Source organism: Sceloporus undulatus, chromosome 3 (assembly GCF_019175285.1).
Source record: "Sceloporus undulatus isolate JIND9_A2432 ecotype Alabama chromosome 3, SceUnd_v1.1, whole genome shotgun sequence".
Classification (NCBI taxonomy): Eukaryota; Metazoa; Chordata; class Lepidosauria; order Squamata; family Phrynosomatidae; genus Sceloporus; species Sceloporus undulatus.
In genome coordinates this window covers 153,197,326-153,220,594 of record NC_056524.1, presented here as the reverse complement: position 1 = coordinate 153,220,594, position 23,269 = coordinate 153,197,326, and the positions used below count along the sequence as shown (strand labels likewise).

The 23,269-nt window shown below is 41.2% G+C and overlaps 1 protein-coding gene across 2 annotated transcripts in view; it reads left to right on the top strand.

Moving 5' to 3' along the window:
• Positions 1-175: 175 nt before the first annotated feature.
• The window catches only part of DLG5 (discs large MAGUK scaffold protein 5), a 158,207-nt gene continuing 135,113 nt past the window's right edge, over positions 176-23,269 (top strand). For both annotated transcript variants that reach the window (XM_042459194.1, XM_042459193.1), the window contains exon 1: positions 176-663. In XM_042459194.1, coding sequence (XP_042315128.1) covers positions 300-663 — 364 coding nt within the window. In that variant the 5' untranslated portion in view covers positions 176-299. The remainder of the gene's footprint in view (positions 664-23,269) is intronic.

The following is a 23,269-nucleotide window of genomic DNA, read 5'->3' as shown; positions in this document are numbered from 1 at the left end:
CTTTCTTTCTTTCTTTCTTTCTTTCTTTCTTTCTTTCTTTCTTTCTTATTCCCTTCCATTGTCTGGAAGAAAGTTGTGGTTGTGGGGCTGCCTTTGGGTTGGGAGGAATAGGCGGGGCCTCGGGGGAGGGAGGGAAGGAAGGAAGGAAGGAGGGAAAGAAGGAAGAGAGGAAAGGAAGGAAGGAAAGAAAGCAAGGAGGAGGAGGAGGGAGGGTCTCCAACACAAAGCATCCTCTCGCTCTCTGTGTGTCTCTCTTCTGTCCCTGCCTTTCTGCCTGTGTCTTCCTCTCTGCCTCTGCCATGGAGCCCAAGCACAAAGAGCTGCTGGCCCAGTGTCACCAGAGCCTGGCCCAGGCCATGACCGAGGTGGACAAGGTGGTCGAGCTCCTGGAGGCGGCGGGAGCCCTCGATGCCCAGGACTTGCACGATCTGCAAGGAGCCAGAGGGAGAGAAGGGGAAGGAGAGGGAGAAAGGGAAGGGAAGGAGGCAGCCCCTCCACCCTCCTCCTCCTCTGCCTCTGCCTGCAAGGCCGACCTGCTCATCCAGCTCCTCCTGGCCAAGGAGAGGGACCACTTCCAGGACCTGAGGGTGGCCCTGGAGAAGACCCAGCCTCACCTCCTGGCCATCTTGTACCTCAACCACGGAGGGGCCACAGAGACAGCTGGTGAGTCGGACCCCAGGAAGGGTCCCAAGCCTTCCTTAGCTTGGGTTCCTTCCCTGCAGAGGATTTTTTGTTTTTTGGGGGGGGTGTCTGGAGATGAAGGGGCAAGGAAGCTGTAGAATCACTTACAGAGAGATCTTGGAGCACCTTTGAGACTGAATGAAGGAAAGGATGCAAAGATATAGCTGTGTCAGTCTGTAGAATTACTTATACAGAGATTTTGGGACACATTTGAGACTCAGTGAAGGAAAGAATTCAAAGATATACAGTAGCCTTGTCAGTCTGTAGAGTCAGTTATAGAGAGGTTTTGGAGCACCTCTGAGACTAAAGGAAGGAAAGGATTCAAAGATATAGCTGTGTCAGTCTGCAGAATCACTTATAGAGAGATCCTGGAGCAACTTTGAGACTAAATGAAGGAAAGGATTCAAAGATATAGCTGTGTCAGTCTGCAGAATCACTTATAGAGAGATCCTGGAGCGACTTTGAGACTCACTGAAGGAAAGGATTCAAAGATATAGCTGTGTCAGTCTGCAGAATCACTTATAGAGAGATCTTGGAGCAACTATGAGACTCACTGAAAGGAAGAAATGGGCAGCATGAGCTTTTGTAGCTTTCTGTCTGCTTACTTAGATGCATTAGAAAGTGGAGTATTGTAACATCCAGAATCCACAAAACTGTGCTGCCCTAGTGAGGCCAACCAAAATTGCACAAAAGATGGGTGTTGCAAGCTGAGCGAGAGGGAAGGGGTGGCTTAATACCTGTGCGCTAGGAGAAGATGCCTTGAGAGGTGGAGAGGTGGAGGAGATGATTCCTCAATTGTTGCTCCTCCCGAGTCAAGGTGAAACCATAAATGCACACAGAGCAGAAAATAACAACAACAGTAGTAGTAGAAATGTATCCTATGTGCAAAGCCACAGCCCTGGGTTTTCAAAACCATGACCAGGGCCCTTAAAAGTCTCTCATTAATAGGGCAGCCATAACCCAAAGTCTTAGGGCAGCCATAACCCAAAATCAAAATCAAAACAGAAAGCACATCCAGCAGCCACGGAGAAATTATCGCAAAAGATCCAGTTAAGTTTAATAATACAGTAGTAGTAGTGCTTGTTACTAAGTATCTATGTGCTGGGGAAAATATTGCATACAAACGTGGCATTCTTACGTCCTTACAGGTGGCTTTAAGACTGTGTAATACGTTTTTGCATGAGGCTTTCATCAAACAGAGTAAGATTAACCAAGAGAAGGAATCAGGTTGTGTGCACTTCCCATTCTAGAGCAATGACATGTTTCCAGCAAAAGAGACTCCGCAGAAATGGTTTCCTCCTCAGCAGTGTGGTTTTACAGGTCCACATCTCTTGGCAGTGTTTTCCAATCTAGAACGATATTTAGGTGGAGGTGGCACATGTGCAGTCTGGGTGCCACCAGTGGCCAGACACTGTGAGTAAGGCAAATCAAAACAGAAAGCACATCCAGCAGCCGTGGAGAAATAATCGCAAAAGATCCAGTTAAGTTTAATAATACAGTAGTAGTAGTAGTGCTTGTTACTAAGTATCTATGTGATGGGGAAAATATTGCATACAAACGTGGCATTCTTACGTCCTTACAGGTGGCTTTAAGACTGTGTAATACGTTTTTGCATGAGGCTTTCATCAAACAGAGTAAGATTCACCAAGAAAAGGAATCAGGCTGTGTGCACTTCCCATTCTAGAGCAGTGACATGTTTCCAGCAAAAGAGACTCCACGTAAACGGTTTCCTCCTCAGCATTGTGTCTTTACAGGTCCAAATCTCTTGGCAGTGTTTCCCAATCTAGAACGATATTTAGGTGGAGGTGCACATGTGCAGTCTGGGTGCCACCAGTGGCCAGACACTGTGACTTTATGGTGCTTATGGAGAAGAGTGAGCAGTGTTCCTGGTTAGAGGAGACAGGCTGACTTGACACATCCCACTTAAATATTTTTTTAGCTTCTCCTGCTGTTGACATATGTGCGAAGTGCAGAAAATTACTTTTAGGTGGATGTGCTTGTGTTAAGCTCTCAGATATGTTCACAGCCATACAGGAAGACCGATATGGAAGAGGAAGGTGCTGCTTCTGTTTCCTACAGAGACCCAGTTCATAAGAAGAATTGGGGGAGGAAAGCAGAGATGGTTTCTCTCTCCTACCATTCAGCTTCTTCCAAAGGTGCCAGTACCAGCAAGGCATTGAGCGCACTTTCTACACAAGCTAAGCACAAGAGCTACCCCCTTGTGGCTCCCTTTCTTGAGTTATCTACATATGTCACAGAACTTGGTGACAGGAAAGATTTGTGGAGCATAATTTCTTGTTATTTGCTGACTTTGGGTTATGGCTGCCCTATGAATGAGAGACTTTTAAGGGCCCTGGTCATGGTTTTGAAAACCCAGGGCTGTGGCTTTCTTAATTGTAATGCAGTCTTTTTCTTTTCTTACTGCCTTCCAGTTTGCCAAGCATTATTGTCTTTTCCAGTGATACATATCTTTCCATCGTATGTCCAAAATAGGACAGCCTCAGTTTAGTCATCTTGGCTTCTACTTCAGAATTCAGGCTTTGGTTGCTGTCAGACCCATTTATTGGTTGTTTTTTTTAAAAGTACAAGGTATCCATAGACTCTTTCAGATGTGTTTATTTTCTTCCTGGCCACCTTTCTTCACTTTCCAGCTTTTACACTGGTACATAAAAATAAGAAATGCTATGGTGGGCCACAAAAAGACAACCCAAAACATGTAGACTCCTGCTGTGGAAATATGATATTGTTGTGCCTAGGTCCAAGGATTACTGCAGCATGTGTGTTCTCACTCTTAACTTGTGCTTATTTATAATTATCCTTTTGTCCTATATGGCTATGATACTTAGTATTTAAATAGTGCTTGTATCTAAAATATTCTACATGCTTTATGTCAACAATCCTTGTAAAAACATCTTAAAGTAAAAACATTTTAAGGCAGGTTAGTGCAACAGTTTAAGAGTCAGACTAGGACTCTAGAAGACTCTGGTTCAAATCTGCATTCAGCCATGGAGGCCCACTAGATAACATTGTGCAAGTCACGCATTCTCAGTCTCAAGAGAAGGCTATGGCAAACCCCCTTTGACCAAAACCTGCCAAGAAAACCCCATGGCAATTTGTCTTAGGGTTGCTATAAACTAGAAATGACTTGAAGGCACACAATGACAATAACAGCAGCAGCAGCAGTATTATTATTGCCAATACTACCAATGTAGTTGAGAGATGGTTACTTCCCCAAAGTCACCTAATGACTTCATGTTGGAAGCAAGGTTTCAGTGAGTAACCATGCTTGTTCTCAGTTCACTCTTGTAGCCACCATGCTACATTATCCAAGAAGACTTTATAGATCAGTACTTTTCCAGAGGCATCTTTTTTCTCCTTGTGGAATCCTGCAGACGTATATTATGTTGGATATTTTACACAATATATGTACATAAAAACTTGATTGAGCCATACAAACCTGTTTTTGGAGATTGTTTAGCAACTTCAGCTAGCTTGAAAATACTATTGTGAATACGTTTGTTGGTGCCAGGTTTTTGGCAGGACATCGTTCCATTGCCTGCCCTGGCTGTGGGTTTATCTCCTGGGCACAGTTTAAAAGTGTAGGTTTATTGCTGTTAAAGCCCTAAATGGCTTAGCTTCATGATATCCAGTGGATCATCTCTTTTCTCCCACTCCTGCTACTAGCCAGTGGAGGTCATGTAGTAAGGCCTTGCCTGTGCATCCTTCTACTTGTTGCAGTGGGGTTGAAAGGAATGTAGGTGAAGGCCTTTTCTGTTGTGGCACCCAGGATATGGAACGCCTTGCTGTAGTGGCTTTATTTAGTTCCTTGCTTTCAGTTTGTTATCAGATGCTTAGTATTTCTTCTAAAAATTTTTTTAGTTCATTGCTCCTTCTTGTTTTCACCTAGGCTCTGTTTTAGAGAATTGTGGTTGTGGAGTGGAAAAACTAGCATTTCATTCAATATTGCTTGACTTTGTTTTGCCTGTTAGTTGATTTAATTGCTAAGTAGGTACCTTTGGGTATTTCTTTTTTGGATTGGGAGGCAGGATATAATAATAATAAATAATAATAAAATATTTATTTGTATCCCGCCTCTCCCATTTGAGGATCGAAGAAGGAAAATTTCAAATACAAGTCACAGGGAAAAAAAAACAGTTCCCGAAAACCCCCACCCTTCTCCCTCCCATCAATACAAAATAATAACAATAAAAACATTTAACTGGAATAACATCAGTTAAAACAGATCGGCAAGAAGTGACAGCAATATGACAATAATGGGCAGTAATAAGGTGCCTCCTCTATATATTCTTCTAATAAATAACTAGAACTAGTGTTTAAAATGATAGGAGGAAGGGAGAGAAATTGAATCTCATAATATTTGAACTCTGGGTCTTCCAGTGAAAATGATTGACGGGAAATCTGGGTAGTGCGTTTTCTATGATTTACTGCTACTCGATGGAATATTGACTGTTACCTTAAATGGCTTTGAAACGGGTTAGATAAATTCTTAGTCAAAGGCTGCTTGCCATGAGGTTCAGAGGCAGTATGCCCATGCAACATCAGGGGCTGGTGGCCAGCAGTGAGAGGCCTGTTGCTTTGATGCCATGTTGGTGTGCTTTGCCAAGGCATCTTTTTTCGGCCCTTGTGGCTTCCAGCTGGGCTGTCTTTTTATGTGCCAGAAGTCTGCTGGGACTGAGGTAGGGTTCCACAGATTGTTTGACTGCCTAAGCATTCTTTTTCTGAATTCTAATTACGCTCATGCTTCAGTGTGGTTAGAATATGGGACTAGAACTGGGAGGATCCAGGTTCAGACCCCACTCTGTCATGATATTCACTAGATGACCATGCATAATCTATCCTCCAGGGTTGGGTTGTTGTGAGGATAAAAAACTGGGGAGGGGAAAGAGGTATGCCACCTTGAAGTTCCTAAAGGAAATGCAAGATATAATGTAGCTTCTTACACTCCAACACACACACACACACACACACACACACACACACACACACACACAGTGGGCCCTTCTTATACACGGATTTTTTATACATGGATTCAAGCATACATGGTTTGAAAATGTTCAAAAAAAGTATAAATTTCAAATATCAAACCTTGATTTTCTAATTTTTATAAGAGACACCATTTTGCTACGTCATTATGTTTAATGGGACTTGAGCATCCACAGAGTTTGTCATCCATGAGGGATCTTGGAACCAAACCCCAACATATAACAAGGGTCCACTGTATATATGTTAGGTATGTATCATGTGGGGTCTCCTTCTTTGGAGGTCTTTAAGCAGAGGCTGGATAGCCATGTGTTGGGGATGCTTTGATTGTGATTTCCTGCATGGCAGGGGGTTGGACTGGATGGCCCTTGTGGTCTCTTCCAACTCTATGATTCTATGATTCTATGAAATGCACTTGGGCAAGTCACATGTCCTCAGCCTCAGGGGAAGGCAGTGGCAAACCACCTCTGACAAAATCTTACCAAGAAACTCCTATGATAGGTTTGCCTTAGGGTTGCCATAATTTGGAAATGACTTGAAGGTGCACCACAACAACAAATGTGAATAACAAATTATGACAGTGGTAGTTTGCTTTGTAAGTAGATAGTTCTGCTGCATCTCTTTATTGAGGCGACTGGAAAATTGAGCTGCAACCAATGCAGAGGAGGGTAGAACTGCCCCCTCCTGCAAAGCAGGTTAATTGAAAGGGGCAAGGTCACAGCAGGAAATCATGTAGTCATGCCATAGACAGACACTCCTCTGGGTGAGCACTTTTCGCATCATATTAGTTGCTCCCTTATAGTGCACAGTCTGGGAATTATTCAAGCAAGCCACAGCTATGTCTACGTCTGTATTTATCTCTAGCTGTTTTAATGTTTTGTTTTTATTCTGCATTTTTTACTCTTGCACTTTATGGTGGAGGAACATACTCCCCTCTCCCTTCCAGCAAGAGACAGCAGTTCTACTGCTGAATAATTTTGAAGGGTAGACCTGATGCTGCAGCTTACACTGCATTTCTAAAGAAACTGTATTTTTATTTAATTAAAGCCATTACCCTAAAGGCACTGAATCCTGCCTGATCTTGGAAGCTAAGCAGGGTCAGCAGTGGTTAGTACTTGCATGGGAGACTTCCAATGAGCACCTGGTGCTGTAAAGTACATTTCAGAGGAAGGAACTGGCAAAACTACCTCAAAGTATTCCTTGCCTTAGAAAACTCTGTGAAATACATGGGATTACCATAAATCTACAGGATACTTGAAGACAGATGCACACACAGACACACACAATGCCACTAAGGATGTTTGTATGAAAATGTTGTTGCAAAGTGGATAAAATATTAGAGGCTAATGATAGCATTGACGTTGTTTCTGTTACAGGTTGACTGAACTGGGATGGCCAGACAGAATATGACAGGAGTTTACTTAGCGTATGCTTAGACTGGAAACCCAGCCTTCTTGTATGCTGTGATTATTCTTGCTTGGGACATGAAAGGAATTATGAGATGCTTGGTTTTAATCAAGAGTTGGTTAGAGTGAAGAAATGGTATATGAATGTGCATTTATTAGTTTTCTCATGGGAAGAAACATTGTGAGAGAACTTTGTCAAAATGTCTCCTCTGCAGTTTGTCTTAGGCCCCATACAGACTGGCCAAAATAAAGCTGCATTGGGTCACTTTGGAGATATACTATTTAAATGATGCATGCATCCTAAGAGTCCAGAAGCTGCACCAAAACTGCACTCCAGTCCTTAGGACTGGATCATGGCTTTGGCACAGCTTCTGGACTCTTTGGACGCATGCATCATTTAAACAGCATACCTCCAAAGTGACCCGAAGCAGCTTTATTTTGGCAGTCTGTATGGGGCCAAAGTAATGCTACTGAGTTACATTTCTGGATTCATTTGCAGTTTTAAGGAATTGAGGAACAGTATGTTAAAGCTCCCAAAATAATTTGTACTGGGTTGATCATATCATACATCAGTATTTTCATTTCAGTTAATCCAATATACTGTATATACTCATGTATAAGTTTAGAAATGTTAGTCAACCCCCCCCCCCCCAAAAAAAAAGCTGGGTCTACTTATCCATGAGTCAATGTACCTTTGATACCTTAATGGTTATCAAAAAAGGAACTATCCCTTTCTCTGAGGAGAGCAGTGAATGGTGAGAACTTAATGCATCCCAGGCGCACCTAAAAGAAGCCCTCTGCTCTCTGCCATGGCAATGCTTCTGACTGTTTTGAATGTCTGGCTTGGAAATGATGGCAGCCTCCTTTGAGGCTTCCCCTCAAATGAGCATTAAGAGGAATTGGGCTTTGGAAGATTTGAATAATACATTTGTGTATGTTTGTCAGCTTTTCTGGGTTAAAATCAGGCAAAGATATCACATTAAAGTTAAAGCCTATTTTTGTAGGTTTTTTTGGTATTGTTTTGCTTTGCTTTGTCTTTTACGTTTTTTATTACATGCCCCCAGGTTTTACCCTTGACTTATCCATGGGTCATATCAAAATCCTTAATTTTGGCCCCAAAATCTGCCCTCGGCTTATACATGAGGTTGATTTATAGTTGAGTATATATGGTAGTTAAATATTTTGAAGGCATTTTCTTTCACTCTTACCCCACTTTTCAGTTCTTCCAAAAACTGATGTTTCCCAGTAATGTATAAAATGGGAGCTATGAAATCTATGTATCCCATTATGGAGAACAAAGTGAGTGTATTGCTGACTCCCCAACCCTCCATTATATATATATTTGAGACTTGCTGCCATCCTGTCTGGTTCAGGATTTAGAGCTGCTTGAATTCAGTTCCTTAGGACCAATCTATTTACAGTGGATGTTGAACTGAAGAATGCAGTCAAATAACCAGGTTTCAGGATTTTGCAATGTTCAAGTTTCCCTGTAAAGCAGTCAGTTTAGATACTGTTTTTTAACAATGGAATAACCTGTGAACTTAGCTGGGCTGACCCTTTCTCTAGACTATCCAGTTCATCTTGCTGTGGACGTGGATGAGATGTGAACCAATGTTCTATGTACTTGTCGTTAATCCTCAGTACTACTAACCCTTCATGGGAAAGTCAGTTTGGTTTTTCAGATTTTGCTCTTCCAAGGCTTTTAACCAAGACATTTGTAGAGCTGTATTTTGAGCCACCCATTGTACGTGATTGTGAATGTCCACCATCTAAGTTAAGAGACTAACGGTTCTTTGGTACTATAATGACTGTGAACCAGTAGACCTTTTCCAGTAAATGCATGGAATGTTACTCTCAGCTAGCAGATTATAAAAACAGGCATTCACATTTTCTGACGAAATGGGCTCACTGCCACAAAAGCTTATTAACAGATCAGATGCTCCAATGTTGATTTTGTTGCAACAAACTAACATGGCTTCATGTCATTCTGGAAATTACAGTCCAAAGTGTTATGTATGTTAGTATTGGTGATGATGCCTCTGGTTAGATTTGGGGAGACTCTCCTTCCTTCCTTCCTTCCTTCCTTCCTTCCTTCCTTCCTTCCTTCTTTCCTTCCTTTCTGCACTTCCCACAGCAGCTTCTTCCCAAATTTTTGTGGGCGGTGTGGTCCTTTAATGATGCTATGAGTTGACTTGCATTTAAGAAGAAACAAACTAATATCCTTGCAGGCCTTCATTGCCCTGGATTCATTGGAAGTTTAATTTAGGGCTGTTTAAACCTTGGGCCTTGTGGGCAATTTAGTTTCACTTTGTGCTGTTGTGGATGCAGCAGCTTTGTATTTTTTCATTGCAACTCCTAAAAGAGGAAATTTGCCTTCTAAATGTGTTAAATCCTAAATCCAAGGAAAGCACTTCTTTTTGTGTGTGTAGGATAAAGAAAATAAGTGTATTTGGACTCTGTCACATTTGTTTCCATTTGGCTTAACCTAAGGCACTTTTCCTCTGCAAGCTTTTCCTTATTTAGAGTATAGTTAATGAAGGAATTTAGGGCAAACACAATTAAATTACAGGCTTGTTTGGCGACAACCAATCATCTGTTTGAATGTGGTTGCTGGAGTTTAAAGTGATAAAACTTTTTACTGTGCCTTGTGCATGTTGAAGGAACCAAAATGATCGGGTTTCTCATCTTTGTGAGTATTCTATGTTAACATTTCTTAGAATATTGTTGTTTTGTGTGACAAATTATGTGAAGTCCTGCTGTTTGAGGGAGTCGCTGCTCCAAAATGATGTTAAATTCTTGGAGCTGATCTTTGCAATGTTTAAAGTTCTTGAAACTTAAAACTGCACTTGCATATTTATGTAGGACTCATTGAAATTAGTAGGGGTTCCTTCAGAGTAAAGATGCCTAGCTTTGGATTGCATGAATATATCTGCTCCTCAAGTTGTCTGTCTCTGGTTTTGCTATGTTTGTAAAAAGTGGAAATGAACAGGTGACAGAAACTCATCTATCTGTATGCAGAAAATTATCATGATTATTTGAGTTGGAAAAAAGATTGCATATATATGTATACCTTTGTACACGGACACTGCTTTTGTTCAAAATGTGCATGGCCACACTATTTTTTGACCCCCTTGCCGGTTATGGTGTCACTTGCTATGCTTTTGAGCTGTGTGGGTGGGGGATTTACAGAGCTGGTGAATGGGGGTGTGTGTTTGTTTCTAAAAGAAGTAATGTGCTTACTTAGTAAGTGCTTGCTGTTTATGCAGCAGTGCTCCTTGTAGGACACAGTCCAGTGGTGACAAAGACATATGGCTTCATGTGGCCCAAGGCCATCCCTCCAAAAAAGCTACTAGTTAGCTCACTGATGAGGACAAGAGCTCCTAGCTACCAAAATGCCAAACCCCTCCTTTGAGTTTTCATCAAATGGGATGTTGTTTCTTCTGTTGTTTGCTTTTTCCAAACTCCCTTCCAGTTGTGCAAAGTTCCTGTTGATCTTCCGTGCCTTTGCACCAGACAGAGAACTAGGACTGGATGGACTGAAATTCTTGGTGACCAGATATAAAAGCTGAACAGTAAACTAAGATCCAAAACAAGCTGCAGAAATAATCCGTGTCGAGACCGCTTTAACTGTCCTGGCTCAGCACTAGGGAATCCTGGGAACTGTAGTTTTTGTGGCACCAGAGCTCTCTGACAGAGAAGGTTAAATGTCCCACAAAACTACAGTTCCCGGAATTCACTAGCGTTGAGCCAGGGAAGTTGAAGTGGTCTCAAACTGAATTATTTCTGCAGTGAGTTTTGAATCATTGCCAGTGTATCTGAACATACACATCTTTTTCTGTCCAAGATATAAATCTGGGTGCCTACCTTTTTCATTTTACATCCTTGAATCAAATGCAGAATTGTAACTGAGGGGACTGGTAGGCAGCTTCATCCTATAAAAACAAAACAAACCCAAGATCCTTTCTCCAGCAGTGAAATAAAGGATGAATATGAGCAAATGCAGGTGTAGTTTTGTTGCCCAGCAACTATTATGACTTAAATATATGCTAGCTTTTCATATTAAGACATTCAGCTGTGGATGGCACAGTTCTACTTTAATTTCTTGTAAAAACTATCCTTGATAGGAATACTCACAGCCCATTCCTATGAATCTGGTTGAGAAATAAGATCTTTTTTGCTCCATGGGGCTTACTCTCTCGCAGTGAGCATGGGATTGAAACCTTAATTAATCACTTTCATTTAATTAAAAATAGTTGTTGAATTTAGGGCATTGTGTCTTGGCAGTCTAGCAGGTCAGCTGGAAAACCCAACAGAAAATGTATATCAAATGACAAAGCAAAAAAATTGCTCAAAATACAGATGCTCTTGACCATTTGTTTCCCTGAGTCAGAGCACTGATGCATTGCAGCTACTACATCGCTGCCAAATTATAACATCTCTGAAGGACAAAAGCCTAATTCTGTCTGTTCTGAATTGTAGTATATTCTTCCAGGACTGGTGTAAATCTGTAAATGGAAATTTGTATAAAAGCATTTTTTAGAACTGGATCACACCAAAGAATGGTCCAAGAGTCTATTCCCAGAGTTCCTCTTCAGAGGCCCACATAGACAGAGAGCAACTGGTAAGACCTGTATTTTTCAACTGTGCCTTCTCCAGCAGGCTTCTCATGGACAAAGAACATGGGGAAGGTGGTGGGGGCATTCTTCTGCTGTGTATTCTGCAGAGGGCACAACGTGAAGAGTGACAACACATTCACACAGTAACCAGCTGCACTAATAAAAGGGGCAACAATCCTTGCACAAAATGTCCCACTGATTTTGTTCCTTCCTCTCAAAGTTACTGTTTCTACTCTGCTCACTGTTCATGTCCATATGCCCTTTAGCTACCTTGCTCTTCCTTCTGATTTCCAATCATCCCAGGCATCCCCCCACTTTACAGATATCCTTCATAGTTTTCCTCAGTCTCCTCCATGGGTCTTGCTCCCACCACTGTCTCTTGGCATCCCCTACTTTCCTTCTCTCCTTCCGTCATTCTCTTTCCACCCCCAGTGTTTTCTTCCCTTCTTTTCCCACTCCTATTGTTTTCTTTCAATGTCAGCACCTTATTCCCCTCCTACCCTCCCTCCAATCATCTTCTTTCAATCCCAGCATCTCATGACATCTCCCTCCCAACATCCCTCTTTCCATTCTTTGCCACTACTCCACTCTTACCTCCTCTTGCCTCTTGCACCTATATCTGTCACATGTCTGCCACCTCTTTTCCTCTCAACTCTTGCACCTGCATCCTCCCCATAATTCCTTCTGCTTCTATCCCCCCTTTGTGAAACTTTCCCTGCAGGTCTTGACCTCCTACTTCTTCTCTTAATGTCCTCCTTCCCATTCCTTGTCAGTGGCCCCACCTTCCCCTATCCTTCCCCCTTCCTTCCACTTTTATCTTCCTCACTCTTGCTACGATTATAAATATGAAATGACATAAATGTGGATGACATGAATTATGGCTCACTTATCCATGCTTCATTTTGTTGTCCTTGTTGGGCAATACTTCTCTGAAGGAAACCTTTTATCTTATACTGGTTTCCAGACACTGCTTGTTAATCAAGTTGGCTGAATTCTTGGACCAGGGATACATTTGTTGGCCTGCAGTATATATTCTGACTGAGCTTCTATTCCTGGGGTTTTGAGTAATCCACAAGTTTAGAGTCCTAGAAACTTGATCCTTTTTGACATTTCACATTCCTTTTTACCAGTCTCCACATCTTTAGACATTTCCTCTTCTAAAGTCAAATGTGAGGTGACTGTGCTAGTATTTCCACATAATTTTCCAGTAAAATATAAATTAAATTTGGTCACGCCAAAGTAACTGTTGATTGAGTAATGCACACTACTTAGACTAGACCCAAAACGTAATCATGAATTCTAGCTAGCACTGCTCATTGAATCAGTTGGAATTGGTAAGTCAGCAATTACGTCTTGGTTTACTATAGCTCAGGTTAGCAATTGGAAATACACCTAAACTGTAGGCATCATTTAGGATCACATCCAGGGTTGCCTCACCTTGCCCTATTAAGTAATTTTCTAGTGCACAGTTGTGTAAGTTATCCAGAAAACTTACCTTTTGTCATGACTGAATCATTCATTTATCCAGTTTATGTGAGGATAATTAGAAGTCAATTGGTACGATAAACCTTTCCCATTCTGATATTTTTTTCCTGAGCTATATTTCTCCTTTGCAAACTTATTGAGACCTGTTGTAAAGCAGAGATAGTCTCAGGGTGTGTTTAAAACGCCCATATTTCAAAAAACCTTTTAAAAATATGTCCTGAGACTGTCTCTCCATTACCTCAAGTTCCATAGGATGGTTTTAAACTAAAGTTTTCTTTTTTATACTTATTAGTAGCCAGGGGTAAATTTTGAAGTGAAAGCCTTCATTATGACAGTCTCTTAAAGGAGGTACCAGAAGTACAGGTGGCTGTGTTGATCTATATGTAACAAACAAATTGTAGTATACATCTGCAGCAGGAGTGGACACTTTTTGTAATGTTAATAAGTCTTTATCATTCAAGTCCAAGCTACCCTCAATATACTTTAGGTTACAATAGGGATAGCTCAACAATGCATTATTAGTAGGAATATATTTCATTTCTAGCTGCTGTGGGGAGGTAAACTCAGAGGAAACAGGGTGGAGCACATGGAGGTAATGGTAGATGATTTAATAACCCCTTCTAATTGAAACATCCTGATGATCTGACCCCTTTGAGAACTGGCTTTACTATGGTAGCCTTGTATTAGAATACCAAACATGCTTTGGGTTTGTTTGTTTTTTGTCTGAAAAAAATGCATCATTGTGGTTCTTCTGAGTTGAATAATACCAACTCTCATCATGAGGAAGAGTGCCAGTTCCTGCTGCCTTTTTAATGTGAATCAGCCCCTTCTTGCATTCACCAGTTGAATGCATAGGAGGAGAAATGGAGCCGGAGTATGGGAAGCATATCAGTAAGTGAACATGCCGTGTGGTAATGGACTACTGTTACTCCCTTACTCTCATCTGTGATGGGGAAGGAGAGGACGTTTGTGCATCTGTTCATGACCTGGTGCTTCACTACTCTTCCCATCAAAGAGCTGAAAAATGAAGCATTGCTCCATGCTCCCCGCCTCGGGTGTGTCAGTGCTGGTCCATGACCAGCTATAGGAATAGGAGCCAGGAGCAGGCTGTTGTTTCCTGGACAAAGTTTTGGCCTGACCAAGGAATCTTTGCTGTTTTAGGTGTGTGTGCTCACTGTTGAGCCTGAGAGCATACCAAAGCCTAGGAAACCCTCTCTCCTTGTGCAGGGTTGCAATGCAAAGATCAACAGTTTTCTGGTTCTAGCCCCAGCTGCACCTGGTAACATGTATGTGTAGCAAAAGAATTCCCTTCACAAAAGGTTGCTTCTCTGCTTGGGTAAAGCTTACTAAGGCTGAATCTCATGGATAGGAGCTGAACACCCTTTTCATTTTTCTGGGATTTCCAGAGCTCTCTGATGTAGTGCGTCATCTCTGGTAAATCACATAACCATTCCAAGTAAGCACATTATGGTGCTTCATCTAGGATTTCTGCAGAATGCTTTATAGAGGATCCATTTTTAAGACCACACACTATTGGCTTGTACTAATCCTGTGAGAGTCAGTTCAATACCTCAGCAGAAGTCAAATTCTGTATTTGGAATGCTCTGAAAGTGTTTAGGTTTCAACTGACCATTTACACAACTTCACAGCAGCTGGTACACTGTTATCCAGTATACTATATTTCTTAGAATATACCATATATACTCGCCACAAAATGGGTTCCAAAATCCCAGGTAGACGTATATATGGGTCAATACACTAATACCTTATCCTGAGCCTTGGGAAAACTGTGGAGAAGGGAGGGGAGAGAGAGAGGAGAGAAATCGGAGGTCGGTGTTCCCCCTTTTTGCAAGCCATCAGCTTTGGGGAAAGTTGTGGGGAAGTGAGGGAAATTGGAGGTTTGTGTCCACATTTTGCATGCCCAGACTGTGACCCTTGGGAGAGGTCCAGAGAGGGAGAAAGAGGGAGCAAAATGGTGTCCCCCCCCTTCGTTTAGATCTTTTGTTCTGTGCCTCTGAGTTTGACCCTCGAATTATTCATGGATCATATCAAAATCCATGATTCCCCCCCCCCCCCCAACTTTCCTTGATTTTTCCATGAGGTCAACTTATACACAAGTATATACGGTAGATGCTTTCAAAGCCAAAAGAGCATCATCCACACATAAGAGGAAGGTATTGGCAGGCTCAGTGAACCTGAAGGTTTATAGAAGTGGGAGGGGGGGGCTTTAAAGAGGAAAAGGGGGGAATGTTAAAGATCTCAGTGAAGACAAACCATGCTCAGTAGCTACAGAATTCTGACTGATGCAAGACACATTGCAAAGAGGAAGGAAAATGGAATAAAGTATCACAAATCTTATGGGTGACCTTCTGAGATGTTAAAGAGAAATGGTCTACATTGCAATATTTTCAAAACGTCTATACTCTCAAAATCTGTTTGTATTTTTGTTGCTGCTATATTCAGCTGATGATAAAATTTACTATGTAATGTCCTTATAGGGCTCTTTCTGTTCTTAGTCTATGAAATTGCATTGTACCGATCAGCTCACTCAGTGATTTCATGAACTCTTAATTACTCATGGGGCATGGGGCATGGCAGTTAAAGTGGTGTCAAACTGCTTTATTTCTGAAATGTGGCTACACCCATAGTTAAAATTCATAAAATACAAAAGTTAAAAGAACTATCTTTTTTTTTTAAAAAAGCAGAAACATAAGCCTTACAGAAAACCCCCAAGCACAACAAAACAACAGAAGCACATTGTTGAAATAGATTATCCTTGTACAGTCACTGTACCTATTGCGGTTCTGTATATTTTGGGCTTGTGGCTCTAGCAAGGTACATAAAGTATTATTACTTTTAAAAATGCAAAGTATTATGTGGGGATGAGGGAGCTGAATTTGAGTTGCTGTCATAATTGCCACAGCCAATAGGAGAGGGTCCTTGTTCTCCCAGGAGAAATAACAGTTTTTTAAAAAAGAACAACATATTTAATGCAGTATCAAAAAAATCCCCACCACTAATTAATAATAGTGAGCTGCTTAATACAGCAATACTTCTAAAAGTATAGTATGACATTTAGGTTTTAGGCTAAATCCCTATTGCTTCTCTAATTTTGGAAGCCTAATTTAATTCTTTGTATGGTAGACTTTTCTTGCATATAGATGTTGAGCAGGAGTCAAAATGGAACCAGCAAATTGAATCCTGCTCCCTCTCTGTATATAGGATATATATACTTGGCTTCCTGTCAGATACCATGGAAAAACATGGTTTGTGTAAATCATAATTTAGAACCAACTCCTTGCTGGGGCTTTGAAAAATGCTGTCAGATTTTACTTTGTTTTGTTGCTGCTTGCTTGCTTTGATTTTTCTGTTTATTTAGTTCTCTCAAATGCAGTGTTTTCTCAAGATGAAGCACTGGCTCTAACTGTAGTTTGTAAGTTTCAGACATCATATTATCCTTCACAGGTTGGTTTAAATGTCTGAATTAAGCACTGGAGCAGTATCCAAACCTTTTGTTTTTTGCCTTCTTTGCATGCAGCTCCAAAAGGAAAAGCTGTGTGTTTTTGATTGAAATCTAGTACACTGTGGATAGCTGGGCAGTCTTGTTCCTATATCTACTGCTAAATCCTGTAGGGTATTCACTGGGGTTTGGTTCCAGGACTGCCTCCCCGTCATGGATACAAACTCCATGGATGCTCAAGTCCCATTAATTTTACAATGGCATAGTAGAGTGGCATAGTAAAATAGTCTCTTACATAAAATGGCAAAATCCAGGTTTGCTTTTTGGAATTTATATATATGGATGGTTGAATCCATGGATGCAGAATCCGTGGATACAGAGGGCTGATTGTATTTACTTGAACAAAGGCTAAAGTAGTCATCAACAGAGATAATATTAACTGTAATGGTGGTCAGCTGCAGCTCCAACAAAACAGTCGTCTCATTCAGGCAACCAACCCCAAACAGAGCTTAATTACAAAGGATATTATGCCACTGACTGTATATCTGCTCTGCAGTTTCATGAGTGAATTAGTATGCATGGAAGCAGAAAACCATTACTCTACAATTGTTTATGTAACCAACAAGGAGGGGTGGGAGGCAGAAAATACTGTTGGGTTAGTGTTTTCTCTCAACTGATGGGCCTCACACACGAGGCAAAATAGTGATTTGATCTACACGGCTGAAAAAGTACTCCTTTCTCAAGAAGAGTAAAGATCCTTGACATTGCAAAAGGGAAACAAGACTTGATGTGTGAGATCCTTGTATGTCTGTTGAATTTGTATTCATTCATATAGATCAGATACTGATGTTATTTTAGAGATATGCAGAATTAAAAAATGTTTGCTAAAGTTAGGCAAGCAGGTTATCCTCAAAATTCCTGGCTCTTGATTACTTAATTCAGTTACAGAGCAGTTCTGTACATTTCTTACATGTAAGTCCCATTGAGTTCAGTGGGACTCACTCCTAACTAAGTGGGTGTAAGAATGCAGATTCAGCCATCATCATAATATGAATTAATATGGATTAGAGTATGCAAAGGGATCTTTTAGCATCTTTGCAACTAACTGAGAGGAAGAAATTGGTAGCATATGCTTTTGTAGACTAAGGGGCTGTACAGACCAACCATTAAGGCTGTCCTGGGCGCAGAGTCAGGACATGGTGTCCACATGATGGATGACTTGACTCTGCCCCCAGGCCGGCATGACGCCACACACCACACGGCACGGGCATCACAGCACTACTCTGGTGCTGTGTTCACATGATGTAGTACCAAAGGAGCATGGAAAAGCTGTGTGCCGACAACTATGGCACTCTTTCTGGGGTGCAAAAAATAGCTGCTTTTTGCGGCTCCTTTTTGTGCTTCAGAAAGGCGAGATTGGGGCTGTGGCATGTAGTTGCCACAGCCTTGATCCAGTGCTAAAAGGGGCAGCCTGTTGAGCCCCAGAGTCTGCTTCATCAGATGCAACATACATCATCTTATCACACAACATTATTATAGTGCAATATTTCACTTTATTGCCATGGCAACATCATATGGAATTCTGGGGTTTGTAGTTTACTGAGGCCCAAGAGCTGAGAAGTCTAAATATTCCTCCCTAAACTGCAAATCTCAGGATTCAATAGGATGTTGCCATGGCATTTGAAATAGAATAATAGCACTATAACAGTGTAGTGTGATAAGAACATTGGGCTATGAAAGCTTATGCTACCGATTTGTTTCTCTCATTTAGTTCAAAGGTGGTCCAAGATCCCTTTGCAAACTAATCTAGAAGAGCATGACTATGTCTTTGAATTGTTTACAGTAGTGCTTCTCAGGTGACCAGTAATTGTTTTTTGTTGGTTTTTTGGGCTATGTGGCCATGTTTTGGAAGAATTTATTCCTTACATTTTACCTGCATCTACCCCGCTCACTTCCATGCCAGCCACCTCTGAAGATGCCAGCCACAGATGCATGGAAAATGTCAGGAATAAATTCTTCCAGAACACGGCCACATAGCCCGAAAAAGGCTTCAACTTGACAATGACCAGTAATTATTTGTTTCTCAATGTCTCTAGGATTGGTACTATATTATGTCCAGTAACTACAATTTCTTCTTTCTTTCTTGGAAATTATCCCAATGACGAGTGGCCAAAGGCGGTCTGAAGGCGACCATTTTGAGTTGAATTGGTTAACAGGCTTTAGAATTCTCTCTTTGTTCACACACACACAGAATCCTGTTAGTTCCAATGAGTCGCCCCATTGATTGTATGAGGGTGAGTCAGTGATTATGTACATTTCCCTAATTCAAGTGGGTTTGCTCTAGTTGGGACTAACTGTAGGAATCAGACCATTATCTTTGACCATTATCTTTGCTAATTCCCATTTGTCTGTATTTTTAAATTAATCTCATTGTGAATGCTCTAGCCTAGATTAAACTGAGTACAGGAATGTTGCAGAAATTGCATTAATAAATGTCCTTGAGTTTATCAAGAATTTAATCAAAAGGGTTAAAGAACATGGAAAAGGATGAGGAAAATTGTTCTAGTTTTATTTATTATTTAATAACTTGACTTTCTTCCAAGCAGGCCTGATATACAACAGTTCTTTGAGGTGAGTTAGGAACTTGGCGGTAGCCACTTGGCAAGCTCTTTGGCTGAAGAGGCATGTGAACCCAGGGTCTAAGACTGTAGTCACTGCACCACACAACTCATGCAGGATGGAGGGCTGGGTGTCATGTTGGTAGGAAAATGTCTTGTGGTGCAAGAATCTGGATTCTGTTGCTTTATTCTCAAGTGGTGATGTACTTATCAGGTTTTTCTTTTCTTTTTAAAGTTCAGTTCTTGAAACAAGACAATACTGCTGGGAAACTGTGCCACAGAATCTTCCCCTGCTTTGTCTGATGAATTATTGGTTGACATTATAGCTCAACAAGAAATGGTTGGTGTCCAAATGTGTGTTCTGGCACTTCCATCACTGCAGAGAAGTCAATCTGAAGGCTGTTTGAGGTTTTCAAAAGGTATCTCTTGTATCAAAGAGACAAGGAATGCCTAAAGAAATGGGGCAAGTGTGAAGACGCAGTAATGCCAAGGTTGTTTGTGGGTCATGGGATTTGGCTGTTGCACTGTAGGTTTTGAGCTTGTGGTATATGCATTTTCATTAATTGATTGTTGCACATTTTTCATGAAATTGTAGGAAGATGATATATTGTGGCTGCCCTCCACTAACTGCTAGGTTGCAGGTATAGCCTAATATTACTTTATTTCACTATTTTATTACAAAATAATTTTGAACACAAATTGTTACTGTAGCCATACTGTAGAACACTGGAACTGCAATATATTTTGCAAAGACAGAAGTTTATTTTCTCTTTGTCAGAAAATAGCTCTAGAGCTACTGTTAGTCTGTGTGTGTGTATATATATATGTGTGTGGGGGGGGCTTTTGGGTCAGTGCAGTTTATGATCTGCCCATGGCCCCATTTTCAACCCCAAAATGCAAGTTAATGCATCCTGTATCCCCCACTCCTTGCCACCCCATAACGCCTCTTACACATGTAATAATAATAATAATAATAATAATAAATTCCTCACCTCGGAAATGCCAGAAAAGGATGAAATTGTCATGCATTCTTTTTTTGCTTTTAAAAGCAATTCAGGGCTAACCCTGAAGAGTAGCAAAAGCACGTATCGTTTTGCCAATTGCCTAATTTACAAGAGCAACAAATGTAACATTCAAATTGTGGGATTGATTCGCAAAGGAAAAAAGTCTAGCCCATTTGCAACATTTCCCCTTTGCTGGAAGCCAGCAAATAAGGGAAAGTGAACAAGCAGCTAGCCATGTTCTATCCATATATATCTGCCTCAAGAAAAAACAACAACATGTGCATATTTTGTCAAAAATAATTTTTAAAAATAAAAAAGGGGGGGAAGGTGCCTGATGGGAGCTCTGTTCGTGCCTTGCCTTTGACCTGACCTGAACTGACCCTTTTCCTCCTGCTAGAGGAGCTTTGCCATTGCCTTCCACTGAGGCTGAGAGAGAGTGACCTGTCAGTTCCAACTGACCCATGGAATCAATTGGGAATAAAAGGGAAATGCAGCGCAGGCATTCTGACTGTTGCATCTGCATATAATACTACTACTAATAATAATAATCCAGGAGCAAGAGGAAATGCAAGTAGAACAAGCAAGCAGCCAAAAAATCATGCACATAAATTGTCAAAAGAGGCTGCTTCTGCTGCATCCATTTCCCTACATCCCCCAGCATAGCCCCACAGCCCTATTTCCCTGGGCAATCCTCCTCCTCCTCCTTCCTTCCAACCCTCACCTCCCTCTGAGCTGCCCTGGCTCCTTCATGCTCCGCCTCCTGCTCCATTATAGGATGCCCTCCATGGCTCCCTTCTTCCCAGGGCTCCTTCATTACTTTCTCCACTCCCCCCCGCCCTCCCTCTTACAGCCCTTTGCAGCCCCAAAGTCACCCTGATTTCCCCTTTTGCCTCCTCTCAGCCTCCAGTCCTTCGGCTCTTTCCTCCGCCTCCTCTTCCTCCCCCTCTCCTTGGATGAGGTGAAGGAATGCTCTGACCTCTGCCCGCCCTCTGACATTAATCCCTCCCTGAATTTGCCCCGAATATGATCGAGGGCAAGTTCATATTTGCGGAACCAGGGTCTTTTGAGAAAAGACGGATTTTAGCCCGATTCTGGATACCCCGGGGTAAGGGGCATTTCCTTGTGCAAGCCTCGACATGGATTGTGACAGAATCGGGCCCAATATGAACTTCACATGGAAGAATCAGTTTCAAAACCGGTGTAAAAGGTAATGTGAATGGCCCCACAGCGAGTTAACGTTGTATTCTAGACTTGTTGTGTGTGCATATTGTTAAAATATAAAACAATGTCATACATAAATCAAAGCATGACAATGGAACTAACTTTCTAAAGTACAGAAGCAGGAAAAAAAGCCAGCATCATAAAAAAACCCTCAAAGCCAGCCGAATATAATACATTGTAGACAAAAACAAAAGAAAACAGGTAAAAGCAGCTAAAAAACAGAACACCAGTTAAAACTGCAAACATTTAAGAGGAACATCAAACTAGGAAAAATTTAATCAGCCTGAGAGAACCAAGAATTCTGTATTTCTGCATCTGGGTATACCACTACCATTAAAGCACTCATTCTCGTAGTAGTCATGTCCATAATATAGGAGTGGTAAACATGTTGCTCTCTAGATGTTGGACTGCAACTTCCTTGTTGGCTATGCTGACTAGGGGATATGTGATCTGCAGTGCAAAGCCATTGAAGAGCATAGGTTTCATACCTCTGACATAATGTTTTTCTGAAATGTTTTCCCATTAAATCCAGTAAATGCAAGTTTGAACAGTCTTAGAAGTCAGCTGAATGATCTGGGCTCAGGGATGTAGTTTCGGTAGGTGCATATACCCTAATGAAATATTATACCCATAAGTTGACATTGACTAGCTTTGCAAGGCAGAAAAAGTTAAGGGCATGGGTAGGGAAATCACATTTTCACTTCCCCAAGAAGTGTATCATCTACTTTAAGTCACTGAATAGTATGAGCAATTTCCTGTCCCCTACCCAGTCCTCCTGACACTCAGGTACTTGCTCTGAGGAGATCACAGGCTAAATGTGAACAGAGCAGGATGGAAGGAAGATGCAATTAGATGATAATTTGTTTTCCTTTTATCCAGACCCTTTGTAAATCTTGTTTTTAAAAGTGCTTTACCTTGCAAATGTGTTCCAAACGAGTCTTCAACAATTTCTGTTACAAGGGCCTTTACCTCTCCCCTGTCACGCTAGAGAGGAATTTAATAATACATGGACCATGCAAGCTTGGGTTTCTGATGAATGAAATATTGTCGGATAAGGTTATGTATTCTTCACCTACAAATGCTGTGAGAATAAATAAGTTAATCATCAAAGATGCAGACACTTTCATTCAAGAAATAAATAGTTATTTTTATTAAAGTATAACAATGTGATAAGTGTTTCATTTTACACCACATTACATTTTTATTTCACCCTTCTCCCAAGATGCTTGATCCAATATCATTACAGTGCTTCTCTGGCTCTGTGATATGGGGCACTAGCAATTATCATTGTGATAGGGAATATGGAGTACTGGGAATGATTGATGATTGGCTGAGTGTTTGAAGGGGTTGTTTAAAAGGGCTGGGGCATGTGACGGTCAGAGAGAGAGAGATGGGTCTGTCATAGTGGGAATTAGAGTTAGTGAGTGGGAAAGAGGGAGGATTAGATAGACTCATGACAGTTAGTTGGGTCCAGCTAGGGTTGTGAAGAGAGAAGAAAACAGTAGAGTCAATTAGTATTTAGATATGTTACATAAGTAATCTTTAACTGTATGTTGCACTTCTGTTTAATCAATTATTTTCCTGTTATATACTTGTGCCTCTGGGAATGCTGCTACAGTTCAGAAACACACATTGTGGTGGCAGCCGTGATTCAAGGGCACTAGTATCCAAGTGATGGGATTATAAGAGAAAGTCTTGCATAGAAACCACAAAGGAGATCTAGACGGTCCCCGGAAATGGTGTTGGCAGCAATGCAGCAAGTAGAAGTCCTCACATT